This window comes from Oncorhynchus mykiss, chromosome 10 (genome assembly GCF_057628025.1).
Source record: "Oncorhynchus mykiss isolate SJ-2025 chromosome 10, ASM5762802v1, whole genome shotgun sequence".
In the NCBI taxonomy this organism is placed as follows: domain Eukaryota; kingdom Metazoa; phylum Chordata; class Actinopteri; order Salmoniformes; family Salmonidae; genus Oncorhynchus; species Oncorhynchus mykiss.
Window position 1 is genome coordinate 14,452,989 of NC_143031.1, and position 19,867 is coordinate 14,472,855.

A 19,867-nucleotide genomic window follows, 5' to 3' on the forward strand; every position below is an offset into this window, starting at 1 on the left:
GGAACCTCTCTTTTTTTTTTTTTTTTTACAGAATTTAAGTCTCGAATAAGGATTGTAATTGTAGCGTACTGCTACTACAGCCTCTCTGGTTTTGAGTTGTGATCTGAAATGCTCAGTTTCTCTGAACATGTTGTTTTAGGGGGTTAAAGAGGCCATTGAGGTGAAAAGAGTGACCTAAATGGGTGCATGACTCTCTTCAGTTGGCCCTGCACTACAGTTAGCCTACAGACTCGTTTCTGCTTGGGCGTACTCCAGGCCTAAAATAATCTGTATTATCAAATCAGGGGTTTGAACTTGCAACCTTCCGGTTACTAGTCCAACACTCTAACCACTAGGCTACCCTTCCGCCCCAACAGGTATAGAGAGTCTCCTGTTTTTCTGTCATGTTTAAGATGCCAGTATGAAACGTGAATGTATGAAGTCCTTCAGATGTTATTTCTTTACTGTTGACAGTACGTTTTAGAAGTCTATGTAAATGGATGTTTGTTATGGAGGCTGAATGGGTGTGTTGTAGTTTTATGTACAATGCCCCTCTGTAAGGCCTACATATTGTATATTTTAATGTAGGCTTTAAATACCATTTGATCTCTAGTCAACAACAAGGTTGTGCTTCTGTAGTGAGAAAGAGCTTAGTTATAATTTTGCACAGGGTCATGTGAGGAGCAGGCAGCCTATGTGCCAGAAGGTGGCAGCAATACTGATCCTGTTGTACATAAACAAAAGGAGATATAATTGAATTGCAGATCAGTTGCAATATCATTGCTGCTGTCCTTTGCTGCTATTATATAAGGATAATAAGGTCGCAATTGTAAATGAGAACTTGTTCTCAACTTGCCTGCCTGGTTAAATAAAAAAAATAATGCTGTTTTTTTTTAAAGTTATGGGCGATTCAATATTTTAAAGTTCTCTCTAAGCTTTGTTGGACAATTAAAGGTCAATACACTGCATTTCAAACAGTTTAGAATAATCACGTGAATTCAGGGCTTGTAAAATTATATGTAGGCTAAATAGAAGCCTTCCACAACCATACGACCCACTAATAATATAATTGGCTATTATAATATATATTTTTTTTGCAATAATCACTGATCTGGCTTTAAAGTCTGTCTATGAAAATGCAATTTTTGTTAAACATTTAACCAAAACCATGCACATTGTACATCCACTAATGACCAACTTCTTGTAGCAGGCGTTCTAGAAAATGAACACTGTTTAGGAGAGCTATCTCTCAAGCACAAGCCCACGTGCTAGTGAGTAGCTAGCTAATCTTTATTTCAAGTCTAGCCAACTTGGATCTATTTGCTTGCTAACAAGGTAGAACTTATGAATGGACCTTCCTGTCTGTCTATGTCTGTTTGAACAACAGCCTGTTCACTGTTTAGATGTTGAAATCAAGTGGCCTACCTGGATAAGAAGATACTACTTTTTCAGAATGAGAGCAAGTTGCCAATTGCTTTAAATGCATATTTTTATGCTCATTGTACATTTATAAAACACTTGTCTGTGGCTAAAATGCTGCTAGTGACAGAAATGGAGCTTTAGTTTTCCACAACATGTTAATTGATACACTCGTTTTAATAGGGTCTGTTCTACATTTTGGAAGTTGAGACATAGAAAGGGTATAGTTAGAATGGTTCTAAGTTCTCATCTATTACAGTAAAATAATGTCTAAGCATTTTGGCGTCGATATGACAATGTTATGTTTTGTTTTTTGGGGGCCAAACCTCAAATGCAAGTAGCGAGTTTAAACTTTTTGTTGTCAGAGAGGAAGAAATTATCTTTTGTCTTTGTTGTGAGTAGTGATGCACCGATATGACATTTTTTGGCCGATACCAATAAACAATATAAAAAAATGTTGCGGCCTTTTAAGCATTCTAGTACAGTTAAATAGTTAAAACACACACGGACGCAGCGGTCTAAGGCACTGCACCTCAGTGCAAGTGGCGTCACTACAGTCCCTGGTTATAGTTCAGGCTGTATCACATCCGGCCATGATTGCATAGGGCGGCGCACAATTGGCCCAGTGTTGTCCGGGTTTGGCCGTTATAAATAAGAATCTGTTCTTAACTGACTTGCCTAGTTAAATAAAGGTTACACACCACACTGACCAAAAAGTTATTTGTTGGCATGTACGTATGTCCCCATTACCAGTAAAACCCAACCAAAACCTATTTATTTCACTTACTTGCTGTGCTGTTTCGTTTTTCATTTGTTGAGTTGTTTCATTCTCAACCAGGATTTCTACGCCCTCATCCACATACCCCGCTGTTTGGGTCTTTGCGTGTCAAAAAAGTTACACATCAAATAACACGTTTTGACCAATTTTACCATTATGGGCCTCAAGGATCTCGTCATGGTATCTCTGCGTTCACGTTTCCAATTGTGTTCGTTGTTCGTAGCTTATGCTGGCCCATACCATAACTCAACATTGACATCAGCAAACCGCTCACCCATACAATACCATACACGCACTGTCTGCCATCTGACCGGTACAGTTGAAACTGGGATTCATCCGTGAAGAGCGCACTTCTCCAGCGTGCCAGAGGCCATCGAAGGTGAGCAGTTTCCCACTGAAGTCGGTTACGCACCGAACTGCAGTGAGGTCAAAACCCTGGTGTGGACGACGAGCAAGCAGATGAGCTTCCCTGAGACGGTTACTGACAGTTTCAACAGAAATGTTTCATTGTGGAAACCCACAGTTTCATCAGCTGTCTGGGTTGCAGGTCTCAGACGATCCCGTATGTGAAGAAGCCGGATGTGAAGGTCCTGGGCTGGCGTGGTTATACGTGGTCTGCAGTTTTGAGGGCGGTTGGACATACTGCCAGATTCTCTAAAACGATGTTGGAGGTGGCTTTTGGCAGAGAAATTAACATTCAATGATCTGGCAAAAGCTCTGGTGGACATTCCTGCAGTCAGTATGTCAATTGCACGCTCCCTCAACTTGAGACATCTATGGCATTGTGTTGTGACACAAGTGCACATTTTTGTGGCCTTTTATTGTCCCCAGCACTACACAGGTACTCCTGTGTAATGATTATTCTGCTCACTAACAAGGATGTAAACAAATTTGTGCACAACATTTGAGAGTAAGCTTTTTGTGCATATGGAACATTTCTGGGATCTTTTATTTCAGCTCATGAAACATTGGACCACACGTTGTTTATTTTTGTGTACATATAAAGTGGGTAAAACGGAATGTAAACTTTATTAAAGTGACCAGTGTTCAATGACTGGAATACAGTATATACACTGAGTATACCAAGCGTTAGGAACACCGTCATTATATTGAGTTGTACCCCTATTTTAAAATTGGCACCGGCCAATTGACCGAGAGGAGAAAAATTGCGTGTTTATTTTTATTAGATGTTATGCTTCTTATCACACAGCGAACAGATACGGAGCCTAGTTTGAGTGAGAAATATGTCAGACAGTGCGAGAGTTGCTGCTGCCGCTGCTCTTGCTGTGAAGTGAAACTTGCTTCTATAATCCCAATCATAATGCAATAATTGTTTAATGTAATCATTTGTTAAAAACAATTTTGATGGCCACAATAATTTTTTTCTCTTCAGGTAATTAAAATGTGATACCCATCTGCCATTCAAGTGGTTAGGCAAAGTGTGAAACACAGGGTTGAAAGTAAGGCAGTACGATCCAATACGGCGTCCCGGCAAAATAAAAAAGTGGGTGTACGCTGTACTGCCCAAAAAATGATAGGTTATTACACCATTATTTAACGTTACCGCATGTCAGCATGTCTTTTTGGTTATCAAAATGCTTAACTTAATTAATCAAAACAGTAGCCTATCTTATCGGCACCAGCGTAGAACATCGGCCATATCCTCAGTGTGGTGCATATTCACTGTCGTCATCATTGGGTCAGTGACACTTTCATTGGTTTTTGAACACTCATTTCCTCCTCCAGGTTAGATGGACGTCATGTTGTAATTGTGTCCCACCTTTTCATACACTGTTTTTATTGGTCTGAGAGAGTAGGCTACTTGTGTCCCGTACCAGTAAGAAATAAAATCTACTTTCACCCCTGGTGAAACGTAACGTTTTGCTTCATATTATGAGGCATGTCTTACCTTGCTTCAGAGTAGCAGAGCCAAAATCTGTTTCTTTAACAGAATGACAAGCTGACTACTAGAATAGATACACTTTACTATGGGGATAGTAGATTGACAGGCTAATGATGTTGGTTGTTACTCATCTTGTTGGCTGAGGAAAAGTAAATGGGGACAGTTATTCTAACGTCTTCAAAGTGTGTGTTGGAATTCGGTAAGAACCACGCACACAGTTGCCTGTTCCGTTAAGGGGAATTACCATCATCTAAATGTGATTTCTGACAGTATGAACACCGTGGATGGACGCCCTAATCAGGTTTATGCACCCAATGCATATGGGTTTGGTACATTTCTCAAATGTCCGGAGCTACATTTTCCTAACAAAAACTCTGGTTGACTCCCTCCACATGTTCTTAGTGATTTCCCTTTATTTGAAGTAGCGTGCCAGACAGTCAGATGGTTCTGGCCTCTGGTTTTCAGATGAACTCTCAGAGGAAGTGTTAGCGGGAGGAGGAGCCCAGACTGGCACGGCTCTGTTGTTCCTTATTGTTAAACCCTTCTGCACACATCTAGGACGCCTACACACACACACACACACACACACACACCTCCCTTTGTTTCTCCCCGTTCCAGCGTTGCCTGGTTTTCCTCTTGTAGCAGGTTTTCTGCATGATCCTTCCATTTACTGATTGAGACATGATTTTTGTACACACACACGATCTGAATACCGTACAAAATGACTCACTCACACATTGTGTGACTGGTTTAGCAAATACCCCCTGATTTCCACAGAGACAAAATGCAGAGGTTCAGTGTTATATTGAATCGGTCCCTCAGCAGTCTTCGCTAACTAACACTTGCTGTTTTGCTGCCACACACATCAGCGTGCGTGGGCACTTCCGCTTGCCTGAAGCCACTGAGGCATGTGCTCCACCTGTTAATGCTAGTTGCCCATGGGCTCAATAGCTCCTCTGTCTTGCCATACCATATGTCTACATGGAGGTTTTCACATGCATTCTTCAGGCTATCTGCTCTTGAACAGCTGTGTTTGATATGACTATTTTAAGGACATTGTGTGTCAGTGAGTGTTTGTGTTGGTCTGGATTAACAGTGTCAATTTGTTAGGAAGTGTGTTTTTTTTACACAACGGGTCTACAGGAAACTCAATGATAGAAGTTTGCACCTGCCCTTGGTCTGGTTCGCTTAGAGCCGAGTTGATACAATCAAATGTAGAAAGGTTCCTTGTATTTAAAGAGTGTTGTGCTCCTCTGATATAAAATGGCTGTGTGTGTCGCGTTATTTGTTTTTGCCTTGTGTTATATTTTGGAAAAGGGTTGTTTGACCATAATCTGTTGATCCATACAAATCCTCCAGTGTTTATTTGATTCAGACCTTTGGTCAACCCTGACTGAGGGCCTGTGTGCCCAAACATTTGCACATTCGTTCAATACATATCTGGGTGTATTAGGTCTATAGCAGGGATCATCAGCTAGATTCGGCCGCAGTCTGATTTTATTATTTCAGTTTTTCTTGCGCGGATGGTCAGAGGGCCGGAACATAATGACTAATAATTTGTAGACTGCAAATTGGCCGCAAGAAGCCCAAACACACGTTTGCTAAAACATAATCGAGGCGAAGGTGGAGTCATGCGTCCTCCGAAACATGACCCTCCAAACCCTGCTTCTTAACTCCCGCCAGCTTAACCTGGAAGCCAGCCGCACCAATGTGTCGGAGCAAACACTGTCCACCTGACGACTGAGGTCAGCCCGGCCTGCCACAAGGTGTTGCTAGAGCGCGATGAGCCAATTGTGTGCAGCCCTATGGGACGGCCGGTTGTGGTACAGCCCTGGATCGTACCCTTGTCTGTAAGGAAGCCTCTAGCACTGCGAAGCAATGTCTTAGACCGCTGCGCCACTCGGGAGGCCCTAGGGAGACCTTTTGGTAAACCAACCACAGTTACCAGACCTGAGCTGCATTTTCAATTGCTTGCCCTACATTCTAAACCAGCCTGTGTTGCCTTGCCTCTGTTTGAGGTGAGATGTCTGTCTGAACCGGTTGTCTTGTCTCCTCCAGGACTTGCACACTATTTACTGTCACTTCCACCACATGGATGTCCTGTCCCACCTCAGGGAGCACCAGCTCAGGTCAGATTCACCTCCCCGTTCATCCATTACTCCGACCACTCGCCCTACTTAAGCTCCATACACCAGGGCCTGTATTCATAAAGCAGCTCGGAGTAGGAGTGCTGATCTAGGGTCAGGTTGGCCTTTTTAAAAACCTAATGAATGCGATTAGACTATGCTATATGGACAGAGGTGGACCTGATTCTAGATCAACACTCCTATTATGTGGTTATGAATACAGACACAGGAGGTGGAGCTACAACTAGAGTCTGAGTCATCCACATGGCCCTTCCTGTACAATCTTCTGTACATACATAGGACAGAGATGACTAACACACACTGGAGCCGGTGTGCAGGCCAGGCCATGCAGCTCTGAGACTGGCCCTGACATTCACCACAACCATTCCACATCACCAACATTCAGATATGAGAGCTGTCAGTCTGGTTGTGATAATGTATGAACTGGTAACGTCTTCTAATAATGTATGAAACTGATTGTGTCTGAAACTTGTTTTGTTGTTGTGCAGGTCAATGAGTACCTCAGCCAGGTATGAGAGACACGAAGCTAACCAGGTCCTGTTCTAGTAAGTTACACACACACACACACACACAACCCTAAACGTCTGCTTGGCTTCTCTTACAGAGCACTGTTTTCCTCTTCTGTCTGCTGCATGGTTGTCTTGTCATGTAACTGTTGTGTTCTCTGTGTTTACCATTTCTATACTACCAAAGACTCCTCACACTTCAAAGAATTGATCCGTGTCAGGACATAACAGCATCTCTTTAGTCTTGAAAGAAAGTCATAACGGCCTCTTCTGCTCCACTGCATAGAGTTAAGCTGTGTTATGGAAAGAGGGGGAGGGGGAGAGAGGCATACTCTTCATATCCAACATTGTGTTGATGTATTACTCCTTTCATTGGAATCACATTAAACTCAGTGGTTGAATTTTTGATTGGAAAAATATATCTCGCCATGCTTTTACACACACCATTTCCCCACTCAGTACCATGCTCCGACACTGTAGGAATCAATCTGCCTGGTCCAATTAGGCACAGAGAACATAGACATTATAGTACCTACTTGGATGTATTAAACAGCCTTTGAAAACAATCAGGACTCCTCATGAAACACTAAAGCTACTTAACCATGTGAACGTCCATGCAACCCACGTTGCAGTGCAGTCGGAAAGTATTCAGACCCCTTCGCTCTTTCCACATTTTGTTAAGTTAGTCTTATTCTTCTAAAATTGATTTTAAATAGTTTTCCCCCCTCAATCTACACACACTACCCCATATTGACCAAGCTCAAACAGGTTTTTAGATTTTTTTTGAAAATGTATTAAAACCCATCAAATTGTGCACAGAATGTGAGTTTAGCTTTTTGTTTGTATGGAACATTTCCAGGATCTTTTATTTCAGCTCATGAAACATGGGACCAACATTTTACATGTTGCGTTTTATATTTTTGTTCAGTGTATTTAGCTATTAAATGATTTGGTCAAGTAATTCTGCTTTTAGTTATAAGATAAACACAGCTATTCTGTGTAAAACTTGTCACAGTTGAAGAGGGGATGTTCTCAGCTTTGTGCAGGTATATTTTATTTCTCAGCTGTCTTATTTTACAACCAATATATTGATATGGATTTGCGATACAGGGCGTACGAAATGAGCATCGGCCTCTGCGAGCACCTCGGCCTCATTGGGTATTAGGCTATGACCGCAATGTTTTTTTTAGGACATTAATAATGAGTTTACTGTTCGATTAAAACATGGCTACGTCCTGTGAAAAATGTATTTGGAGGTAGTGATTTAGCTAATATGTTTTGAATTTCCACTTACCCAGCTGGTGAATTGGCACCAAATATATTAGTGCACGTAAAGATGTTGGCAAATTAATCTCTATTTAACAAAAAAGTATTTTTTTTAACAGTAAAATATAACAATTTCTGTATTAGGTTGCAGTGCACATGGACATGTCTTGAATCATGCATTCCTGCTTAGATGAAACAAGTTATTTGAATACCATTTCAGTAGTCTATTGCACGTCTTTATTTAAGCACTGTGAATGCCATTAGAAGCCTACTCATTTTTTCTATTAGTGACGGCGTGAAGAATCATGGGAATATTAGCAGGTTTGTGGCGCACACGCAGACCTCAAAATTGCATTAAAAAAAGTATTAAATTCAACTTGATGGAACCTGCAGATACCCCGTACCACCTCAAGCAACATTCAAGACTTGTTTGTAGGGCCCAGAGTTTTTCCTGGTTAGATCACATGGTGAGGAAAAACTCTGGTCCTTCCTTTTAAAGTATGATGCATGTGATGTCACCATGCAGACGTGTCCATAAACAGCACTATGTAGACTAACACAATGTCCCTTGTTATCTTGTCTCCGTCTTCAGCGCAGACAGCATCTCCACATGCTGGTACACCCTCCTGTCCGGTTCAGTTATCCTCAAGGACCACATGTACTTGGCCAGATGCTGGTAGGTTCCATCTATGTTCCATTTATCAGCACACAGCCCTTCACCAGGGTTGGGTAGTAAAGGATTACATGTAACTAATTTAAAAAATAATAATAATGTAATCTGTTACGTTACCAGCAAAAACAAATACTTTGAAACTAGATGATTACGTCCAGGATTACTTTTAAAGTCACAAATTATTTTTGAGAACATTATTTGACACCTTTCTGTTTTCTCAATGACATTCAAATCAGCATTGAAAAAATAAAAGTTTAAGTTTGTTCCACCTGAGTGAGTCTGACCACAAGTCAGAGACCACTATGACACACCAAATGTGTTTGATGGATCGTGGGAAAAGAGCAGGAACAGGCTTTTGTAGGCTACAGTCCAAGCTATGTCTTCCAATGGTGCGACTGCTGTCAGCATCCAAAGATTATCCAACTTGAATAAACGCTTGTAGGTAAGGATGACAACAGTGGTCTACAGCGATACGGATATCACTTATTATTGACATCTACATAGCGCATTGATGTGAATCACACTGCTGCTCTCTCATTTAGCTATTTTTGCCTTACAGATTTCGGTTCCTGTGGATGGCTATGCATTTGAACCCAATAATTGTTCAATTGAAGTTTAAGCTGCCTATCAATCATTGTTTTTGTGCTCTTGCAACAGCTGCATAGTGGGGTTCCTAGCCTATGGAATACAAGATTCAGGGAGTTCCTTTCTTTTTAAACTCCTCCGTGGTACTACATTTACATGTTAGTCATTTAGCAGATGCTCTTATCCAGAGTGACTTGCAGTTAGTGCATTCATCTTAAGATAGCTAGGTGGGACAACCACATTTCATAGGCATAGTAAGTACACTTTTCCTACAAAGTAGTTATCAGCAAAGTCAGAGCTAGAAGACGGGGAGGGGGTAAAGTGCAAGTGTTGGTTCAGGAAAGTTTTTGTGCTCGATACTGTTGAACTTGTATAATTTAAGAGTTCCATATGGCTCTGGGCAAAAGTAGTGCACTATAAAGGAAATGAGTTGCCGTTTGGGACGCATCCAGAGAGGCTGGTAGTGTGATATATTCAGCTCTGGAGGTGTGTCTCCTATCTTGCAGCAGCAGTGTGCTTCAGATCTGTGTTGGCTTTGATAAGAAGAGATGTGATGAAGCGCCTGTAATACTACTTTTACATAGGATTTACTGTGTTCAACCTATAAAATATTAAACATTTGGGCAATGTTTATATGAGTTAACCCCTTTACACACAGGCCCATTTCTTAAGACATTCTTGCCTGAATACACTTTTTATGCACATGCCGGTGATGAGTGGTAGTAGTGGTTTGCAGATGTGGGTGGGCCACTATTTGAATAAATCCATTGAATATACAGCATCAAAAAGACATCCATTATTCATTTGTTTAGGCAGGTCCTAAGAAACATCAAGACTTTTTAAATGTATTTTTTAAACAATAGAATGGCGTATTGAGTTTAATTATGTTAAGTCCAAATTAATGAAATCAATAGTTTATTTAGTTAAACAGACAAGACACACCTACCCCGATCAGTCAATACACATATACATATATATATTTTGTAGTAAGAATGTAATTAAATATAACAGAATAAAATAGCAGCGTGTGGAACCGCTGTCATATAAAAACTACCTCTTGCCCAAGGCAAGCCCATGCTTTTTCTTTTCCACGTTTCACCTCTTTCCTACCCTCACTCCGCTTTGTTAGGGAGCAGAAAATAGCCATCTATATGTTCAAAAGCATGTGAGTCTCGTGTTGATACTTCACAACCTCCAGGCTTTTGGAGTCTTCTTTACACGATTTAGCAAAATAATAGGCCTACACTTGATATAAACTAAATACAGTGGCCTACACTTGATTTAGACTAAATACAGTGGCCTACACTTGATTTAGACTAAATAAATTGGCCTACACTTGATTTAGACTACATTATTGCAAGCTAAATGTTTCTGATCAGTGACAGATTAGCAAACTAATAGACAAGCTATACCACCTCCACTTATTAACCAAATGTACAGACAGAGATTCAGTGAAACAAAATCAGCATTACGGCTACATTTTATACTAAGCCGTAGGCAGAACTTTACCGCAATCATGACTTGGTCGGTTGGTGGAAAAAAGTCTTTGCTAGGTAAAGCCCCGCCTTATCTCAGCTCAATGGTCACCATAGCAACACCCACCCGTAGCACGTGCTCCAGCAGGTATATTTCACTGGTCATCCCCAAAGCCAACACATCCTTTGGCCACCTTTCCTTCCAGTTCTCTGCTGCCAATGACTGGAACGAATTGCAAAAATCACTGAAGTTGGAGACTCACTAACTTTAAGTATCAGCTGTCGGAGTAGCTTACCGATCACTGCAGCTGTACACAGCCCATATGTAAATAGCCCATCCAACCAACTACCTACCTCATCCACATGTTTTTCTGCTCTTTTGCCCACCAGTATTTCTACTTCATCATCTGCATAGCTATCACTCTAGTGTAAATTGCTAAATTGTAATTACTTCGCCACTATGGCCTATTTATCGCCTTACATCATTTGCACACACTATACTGATTAATCTATTGTGTTATTGACTGTACGTTTGTTTATCCCATGTGTAACTCTTGTTTTTGTCGCACTGCGGTAAAATACCGTTTTTTTTTAAATAGAGGCTTTGTCACCAGCAATACCTTTCATATATATATATATATATATATATATATAATTTTTTTTTTTTTTTTTTAAAGTTGGAGGGATACTAAAGTTGGCGGAAAAACGTATTGTTTGAAAGGTGTTTTATAGAGCAATTCTAACAGTTGCTCACAGTCATTTTAACACACTTAAGTAGGGATCATGTCTGTGATGGAGTGCAGCTTTGAGGAGAGTGTGAGATTCCTCCAGCAACACGTGACTATAATAACTGCAGCTGCCAATAATGAGGTGTGTGTGTGTTGCTGATTGACTGCAGATGTCTTGGACACAGACACACCAGCCAGGCCCATTCTCACTGCTTATTGTTTTTTGTCTGCCTGCATCAGTTGGTCTCTCCAACACGCCCTCACTCCTCTACTTTGTCCTGCCCAGACATAAAACACAATCCTGAACCAATTAGTTTTGTGAGCTCAAGACTGAAAGTGTTTTGAAAGAGAATTTGCACATAGAACCACTTCCTCTACCCCATTTAGGCTAGTGCCATCCAATTTATTAATATTTCCAAGAGCTCCCTGCCTATAGACAATTAAGCCATGTTTACACTGCAGGCCTTAATACTCAAATCATTTTAGTTTTTCAAATCTGTTTTTGAATACTGACTGTCCAAACAGCAAGATACAAGTAACCACGTGTGTTCAGACTGTAGTAATTTGCTGACATGGCTACACTAGTTATGGTAATGGTGGGTGTGTATGCAGTGGTGTACAGTTGTGGCCAAAATATTTGAGAATGACACATGATTTTCAAAGTCTGCTGCCTCAGTTTGTATGATGACAATTTGCATATACTCTAGAATGTTATGAAGAGTGATCAGATGAACTGCAATTAATTGCAAAGTCCCTCTTTGCCATGCAAATTAACTGAATCCCCCCAACACATTTCCACTGCATTTCAGTCCTGCCACAAAAGGACCAGCTGACATCATGTCAGTGATTCTCTCGTTAACACAGGTGTGAGTGTTGACAAAGACAAGGCTGGAGGTCACTCGGCCATGCTGATTGAGTTCGAATAACAGACTGGAAGCTTCAAAGGAAGGGTGGTGCTTGGAATCATTGTTCTTCCTCTGTCAAACATGGTTACCTGCAAGGAAACACTTGCCATCATCATTGCTTTGCACAAAACGGGCTTCACAGAAAAGGATATTTCTGCCAGTAAGATTGCACATAAATCAACCATTTATCGGATCATCAAGAACTTCAAGGAGAGCGGTTCAAAAGTTGTGAAGAAGGCTTCAGGGCGCCCAAGAAAGTCCAGCAAGCGCCAGGACCGTCTCCTAAAGTTGATTCAGCTGCGGGATCAGGGCACCACCAGTACAGAGCTTGCTCAGGAATGGCAGCAGGCAGGTGTGAGTGCATCTGCACGCACAGTGAGGCGAAGACTTTTGGAGGATGGCCTAGTGTCAAGAAGGGCAGCAAAGAAGCTGCTTCTCTCCAGGAAAAACATCAGGGACAGACTGATATTCTGCAAAAGGTGCAGGGATTGGACTGCTGAGGACTGGGGTAACATCATTTTCTCTGAATCCCCTTTCCGATTGTTTGGGGCATCCAGAAAAAAGCTTGTCCGGAGTAGACAAGGTGAGCAATACCATCAGTCCTGTGTCATGCCAACAGTAAAGCTTCTTGAGACCATTCATGTGTGGGGTTGCTTCTCAGCCAAGGGAGTGGGCTCACTCACATTTTTTCCTAAGAACACAGCCATGAATAAAGAATGGTACCAACACATCCTCCGAGAGCAACTTCTCCCAACCATCCAGGAACAGTTTGGTGACGAACACTGTCTTTTCCAGCATGATGGAGCACCTTGCCATAAGGCAAAAGTGATAACTACGTGGCATCGATATTTCGATATTTTGGGTCCATGGCCAGGAAACTTCCCAGACCTTAATCCCATTGAGAACTTGCCTCAAGAGGTGGGTGGACAAACAAAACCCCACAAATTCTGACAAACTCCCAAGCATTGATTATGCAAGAATGGGCTACCATCAGTCAGGATGTGGTGCAGAAGTTAATTGACAGCATGCCAGGGCAGATTGCAGAGGTCTTGAAAAAGGGTCAACATTGCAAATATTGACTCTTTGCATCAACTTCATGTTATTGTCAATAAAAGCCTTTGACTCTTATGAAATGCTTGTAATTATATTTCAGTATTCCATAGTAACATCTGACAAAAATATCTAAAGACACTGAAGCAGCAAACTGTGGAAATTAATATTTGTCATTCTCAAAACCTTTGGCCACGACTGTAAGCGGATTGGTGGTGCTCTTGCTTCCCGTCACTCAGAAGTTGTTGTATAGCGAACAAAGATGACAACAATGCCTGCTATGGACGTTTCCTTGTTGCTTTGAATGTTTTGAATCGTAGTCACTTTACCTCTACCTACATGTAGGGTACCAGTAAGTACTGAGGTGATGTACAGGGATACACGGTCATTAACAGTCTAAAAAACAAATCAGATTTTACTGTTCAGACACGTCTTATTGCCAGTAATCAATTATTTCAATCGCCCTATGAAGGTAGTTTGAAATGTGGCTTGAAATATCCTATTCCATGTGCCTTTTTGTCTATTAAGACTTCAAGCTGCCAGAGTGAACAAGGCTTTAGTCATTCTAGATGGCACTGCATATATTGGATTTGAAGCACTGAGGTTTACACAAATGGAAAATGGGGACAATAAGCATTGAAAACTCTTGGTGTGTAGCTGAATCTGCTTGTTGGCAGCAGTTTGTCCTACATTAGGTGACCATGCTTTAGTGCAGAAGGAAAAGTTGGGCAATTATTTTGTTTTTTTCCCTCACTTTTATTTAACCAGGTAGGCTAGTTGAGAACAAGTTCTCATTTACAACTGCGAACTGGCCAAGATAAAGCAAAGCAGTGCGACACAAACAACAACGCAGAGTTACACATGGAATAAACAAACACAGTCAATAACACAAGCACCTCGAGGAGATATTAAAGTGTGTGTGAACATGGTGTCTGTGTGCTCCCGCATGTCAGTTAATGACAGACAGAGGGTGGGGGGGGGGGGATGCTGCCCTGCAGGGGGCAGTTGGGAGGAGGGGGATTGGGGGGCTGGAGGGCAGAGAGCAGAGGGGAAGGGAATAATATGGAACTCCTGGAAGAACTGGGACTGACCATGTGTTCCTGAGTAGCCTGTAGCCCAGAAGCACATCCAGGCAGGAAATTAACACACACCCACACACACCGCCCTGGAGCCACCGGACACACAGACCAGAGTAGAGGGGACTCACTCCCTCCCTTAGAAAGGACCAACTCAAGCCCATAATGACTCTCCTCCTCTTTCCCCTGGATCTCTAAACAGACCCCTCTTTCCCCTGGATCTCTAAACAGACCCCTCTTTCCCCTGGATCTCTAAACAGACCCCTCCTCTTCCCCCTGGATCTCTAATCAGACTGGACTCTGATTTAAAATAGCAGACGTTTGGATTGAGACCTGTGCTATTCTATTCCCCCCCCCCCCCCATTTTATATATATTTTTATTTTATTTTTAAGGATATTCTGGATGTCATTATCCCAGAGAAGGGGATCTGTATGTAGCTGTTTGAGTTAGTGTTTGTCTTCTTCCGTTGTGCGTTTATCGTTCTATTTGGAGTTGACCCCTAGGACACGGAGTTCTGGATGTGTGCCGGAGTAAGTCATTGAGGAGGTTTTCGACTTCTCCCTATGCTTGTGGACTGATGCCGGCATTGGATTATGCTCCCTGGGAAAAACTCTTAAGGACTAAATGTTTTGGAATTCCCTGTGGGACGCACACATCAGCAAGATGCCATGAGGCCTATGTGATTTGACATGAAAGCGTACTATTCATGTTGTTGATTTTAAAGCTGACAGAGATATGTACAGAGTAAGAAAGGCACATTTCCCCAGACTGAGACATGGCTTAACTGAGGAATAGCCCACGGGAAGTGTTTCTTTCTACTTGCAGTTTCACTTCTAAAACGGATTCATCTTAACTTACCCCATTACAGAGGAACACAGCCTTGTTTAACACAACATTAAGTGATCCTGTAGCTGACAGAAAGGTTGTTTTCTAAAGTCTTGTGAAGTTCTCATGTCTTCCAATGTTTTAAATCTGGTGAAACCGCAGCCCTTCTCTTGTCCAGTGATTGTTGTTGATTGTCCGGCATGTTCAAGGTAAGCTAACACCGGGGAAGTTCCCTTAAATAATAAAGTAACATTTCAGTTTTTTTTTAATATTTTCTACTACATTAGAATATCATTGGTATTCCTGCTCAATAATGTAGACCAGGGTTAGGCAACCTCATGTTTTTGATGTAAGGGAAGACCAGGTGTTTTGAATTTAGGTAATCAATAAACTGCTCAGTTGGTCAGGTATGGTGCCTCGTTAGAACAACATCCTGTGGCACTCGGGGTACAGGGTTGCCTACCCCTGACATAGACTAAAGGGGCTGTAGGAATTGAATTGACTGGCTTGTTTAATAGTATGAAATGAGAACACTACATGGAGGTTAGCCAACTTCTCTTGACTACCCTCCTCTCCAACCACCCCCCACTCATCCCAGATACTGTACATGCCAAAGCAGATTAAATCATGTGTGCAAGAGTCGCCTACCCCCCTGTATGGACAAACGCACACAATGCCTCTCCTAAAGGACTCCACACAGTCTATGCATTGACTCCCTTGATACAATGACTGTATAAAATACACAATTCATGATACTGTCATTTTTGCAAATTTTTATCAAGGGTGTCAATTTTGGGCCCCACTGTTTATTAACTCCTGGGGGTGAGCTGGAGAGAGGAAAAGGAAGCCAGGCAGGCAGAAAGGCTGACAGTTTGTACAGAAATTATTTGGTTGTTCAAACCCAGTTTCATCATCTGTCCGGGTGAAGAAGCCGGATTTGGAGGTCCTGGGCTGGCGTGTTTACACGTGGTCTGCGGTTGTGAGGCTGGTTTTACATACTTCCAAATTCTCTAAAATGACCCTTGGAGGCCGCTTATGGTCGAGAAATTAACATTAAATTCTTTGGCAACAGCTCTGGTGGACATTCCTGCAGTGAGCAAGCCGATTCCATGCTCAATCAAAACTTGGCGTTGTGTGACCCAACTGCATATTTTAGTGGCCTTTTATTGTCCCAAGCACAAGGTGCACCTGTGTAATGATCATTCTGTTTAATCAGCTTCCTGTCAGGTGGATGGATTATATTGGCCAAGGAGAAATGCTCACTAACAAAGATGGTAAACAAAATGGTTTTCACAATTTCAGAGAAATAAGCTTTTTGTGCATATGGAACATTTCTGTGATCTTTTGTTTCAGCTCATGAAACATAGGATCAACACTTTACATGTTGGGTTTATATTTTAGTTCATTGTAGTTGGTGACTATTTTGGTATCTCATAAGAAAATATTTGTATAGCTGAACAGCTCCATTCATATGAATGGGGAACCAGGTCTTAATGACCTGGTTTGTGGGAAAGTCATTGGGCTGACTAACGTGATACTACTACACCATGTGATTGATCTGAAGTGTGAAAGCCATCTGAGCCGGCCTGTTCTGTTCCATGGTGGAACCAGTGAAAAGGCTGAGCCCTGTTTCGTCTCAAATGTCACCCAATTCCCTACTTAGGATCTGTTCAAAGCAGCACCCTATGGGCCCTGATCAAAAATGGTGCACTATATAGTGAATAGGGTACCATTTGGGACACAGACCAGTTTCGAGATCAATAAGCTCCTTTGTGATCCCAGTCAAACATGACCTTATTGTCCAGAGGGGAGCAGGTCGATTCAATCCTCAATGGACAGTTGACTCGCTGTGTGAATCTCCTATCAATCCTTTATTTTGTTAACAAGCATCAACTTTAACCTGCTACTAAATTACCAATACCAGTTCACCTCAATGCATTAGTGGAGAATGATTGTTGATTTTATATTGTCACTGTTAGAAATAAATAGGCCTAACTATCGTAATCGCTTCAATTTGAACTGGTCGATCTTTGCATCATTGGATACAGACATCAGTACTGACTGCAATACATTGAAATTGACACCAAAAGCAGTGTCTCTAATTTGCAATGTAAAAGTGTATTCGGTGTTGAACAACAGTGTTAATTTTGTCAACAAAAAGAGTGACTCAAATATTTGTCATACCTATTTTTCTGTGGCAATTGACGAGACGATCACTGACTAAATATTCCCAGAAAAAACTGACTAAACAAAAGTTATTTTTAATTTCAGTTAGCTAAAACGATCTCTGTGACTGAAATCTGACTACTAAGTGGACTGGACAAAAGTTTTTGGAGAGATTGAGCTTTTCCGTGACGACCACAATTAATATTAACAGCACAGATTGAGATTAATAGTAAAACAACAGTCTAGCGATGTTTTTCTCTCCCTTGAGTAGGCTATAGAAAATTTGGTTGTCTTTACATTTTTTTTACATTTTTGCTCAACCGTTAACCATTTTTTAACCGATAACCTTTTTTTGTTGTTTTAGGCAATACCTTGTTGGGTCATGTTACCTCATTAGCTAGATATAGCTAACAACCTTGGGAGTGTTGAGCATGATGCAACGTTTTGGAACGTTCAGATAGAAATATGCTATGTAGAACAAACATGCCTGACGTGTTTAAGGAATAACGTTGGCGCTATTCATAGAATTTCTATCTGCAACGATGGAGAATGTTTTTCCAACTGAACGTACCTCTGGTAACATTACCAGTAACCTATATGCAAACATTTTGGCGGCACAGAGAGAAAGGAAAAGGGATAGCAAGCAATTTGACTACATCATTCTTGCCACTATGCTTTATCTGACTGGTTAAATACATGTATTTAGAGTTACTGTGGACCCAGTGACTTAGACTTCAGTACTTGGACCAGGACTCGAGCACAGGGGACTTGGGACTCGATTTGGACTTGGGGTTTAGTGACTCACAGGGCGAAACAGCCATTAGCCCACGTTCTAATTCTAATGGAGGTGCAACACACAATACTTTGTGCCACCATCTCTCTGTCCCTCTCTGTGTTTCTCCCGGCCTTTCTTTTTCTGTCTCTCTCTCGGCTTGTGTGTGCCTTGTTTTGTATGTAATGTGCAATATTTATGTAGGCCGAATTAGGAATTTACATGGCCATATAATCTTATTTTTTTGTCATATTTCTGCTGTTGGAAAGAAATAGGATGCTGCTCAGAAGAATATGTTGATAGGACAAGGCTATGTATGTTTGTGCACATGGAAGTCAGTGCTTTATGTTTATGTTAATGAGGAAAGATAAATGCAATGTGACTAAAATGAAAAGGGCATTTAGTTGACTAAAATGTCCCACCGTTTTTGTCATTTTGACAGTAACTAGACTAAATCATTATTCAAATGACAAAAATGTGACTAAGACTTAATGATATTTTAGTCATAATGACTAAGACTAGACTGTGGTCCCACCCTGGCCATATAAAGATGCCTTGGCCTTCCACTTGATTTAACACCCTGTGTCCTCTGTGCTGTGTGTTCTCTCTCCACAGCTTTGGCAAGCAGCTGGGGGGCAGACGAGGCTGTGAATGCATCACTTTAGAGCCCTCAGAAATGATTGTGGTGAGTAGAGCCACTGCTTCTCTTTCTCTCTGTCTCCATATCTACTGACTCTAGTACAGAAAAACACAGACTGGGACAAAGACACTGGATTGTGGCAGTAGGTGCAAAATGCCACAGAGCCTACATAATTAGATTGTTGTCTTAAAGCTTTCCTCTCCATGGGTTCTTCAGTTTCATCTGAACTAGGCCTATAGTCTTAAGAAGACAATACTACAGTAATACAGCTCAATGCGATGCCTACAAAGGCTGTATCACCCAATCAGTAAATAGGCCTACATTGAGGCTTGTCTGTCTGCGAGGCAGCTAGGTCATAGTTGTAGCACACCACATTCAGACTGAGTCCATCACCACCATCTCCCTGAGCAGGCCTGGCCAGCGAGCACCAAGCAGGCTGCTCCATCAGAAGCAGGCTGGGAGCAGGAAATAGGCTTCTCTATTAGATTTGGCTTGGCTGGTTCTGCTGGCCTGGGTCCTCTATCCATCCGCTGGTTGGCATCCACTGGAGGAGGATAGTGAGGGGAGGGTGAATGTGGAATGAAAGTCTTCACTGTGTGCAGATGGACTGGCTGATTAGCTGTGCCTGGGAAGACATTGGAGGGGGGGTGGTAGGCTGGGGAAATGAAATTACGTAAGCTGTTGTTCATATCCGCCCATTTCCTCACCCTTTCGGCCCTGATTGTCCGTAATGCTGCTAATAACCACAGCCAGTGTTGTGGTTACTGATGGCTCAGTCAGTCCATATAGGCAGCAGAGAGGGCGGTGAAATGAGACTGGATTGTTTTGATGACCATGTAATTGATATTGCATCATAGAAAAGTAATTGGAGAATAATCACTTGATCGTGCTCTAGCGACTCCTTGTGGCGGGCCAGGCGCCTGCAAGCTGACCTCGGTCGTCAGTTGAATGGTGTTCCCTCCGACATGTTGGT

At 41.8% G+C, this 19,867-nt stretch overlaps 1 protein-coding gene across 26 annotated transcripts in view; it reads left to right on the forward strand.

Annotated features, from left to right (window-relative positions):
- The window catches only part of LOC110533377 (rap guanine nucleotide exchange factor 6), a 164,185-nt gene that overhangs the window by 16,742 nt on the left and 127,576 nt on the right, over positions 1-19,867 (forward strand). For 11 of the 26 annotated variants that reach the window (XM_036989732.2, XM_036989735.2, XM_036989734.2 and 8 more), the window contains 4 exons: positions 6,138-6,208; positions 6,715-6,771; positions 8,591-8,674; positions 18,870-18,939. In XM_036989732.2, coding sequence (XP_036845627.2) covers positions 6,138-6,208; positions 6,715-6,771; positions 8,591-8,674; positions 18,870-18,939 — 282 coding nt within the window. Of the gene's footprint in view, positions 1-6,137; positions 6,209-6,714; positions 6,772-8,590; positions 8,675-15,021; positions 15,526-18,869; positions 18,940-19,867 lie in introns of those variants that run through there. The other 15 variants (XM_036989738.2, XM_090185898.1, XM_036989739.2 and 12 more) reach the window with 3 other exon arrangements.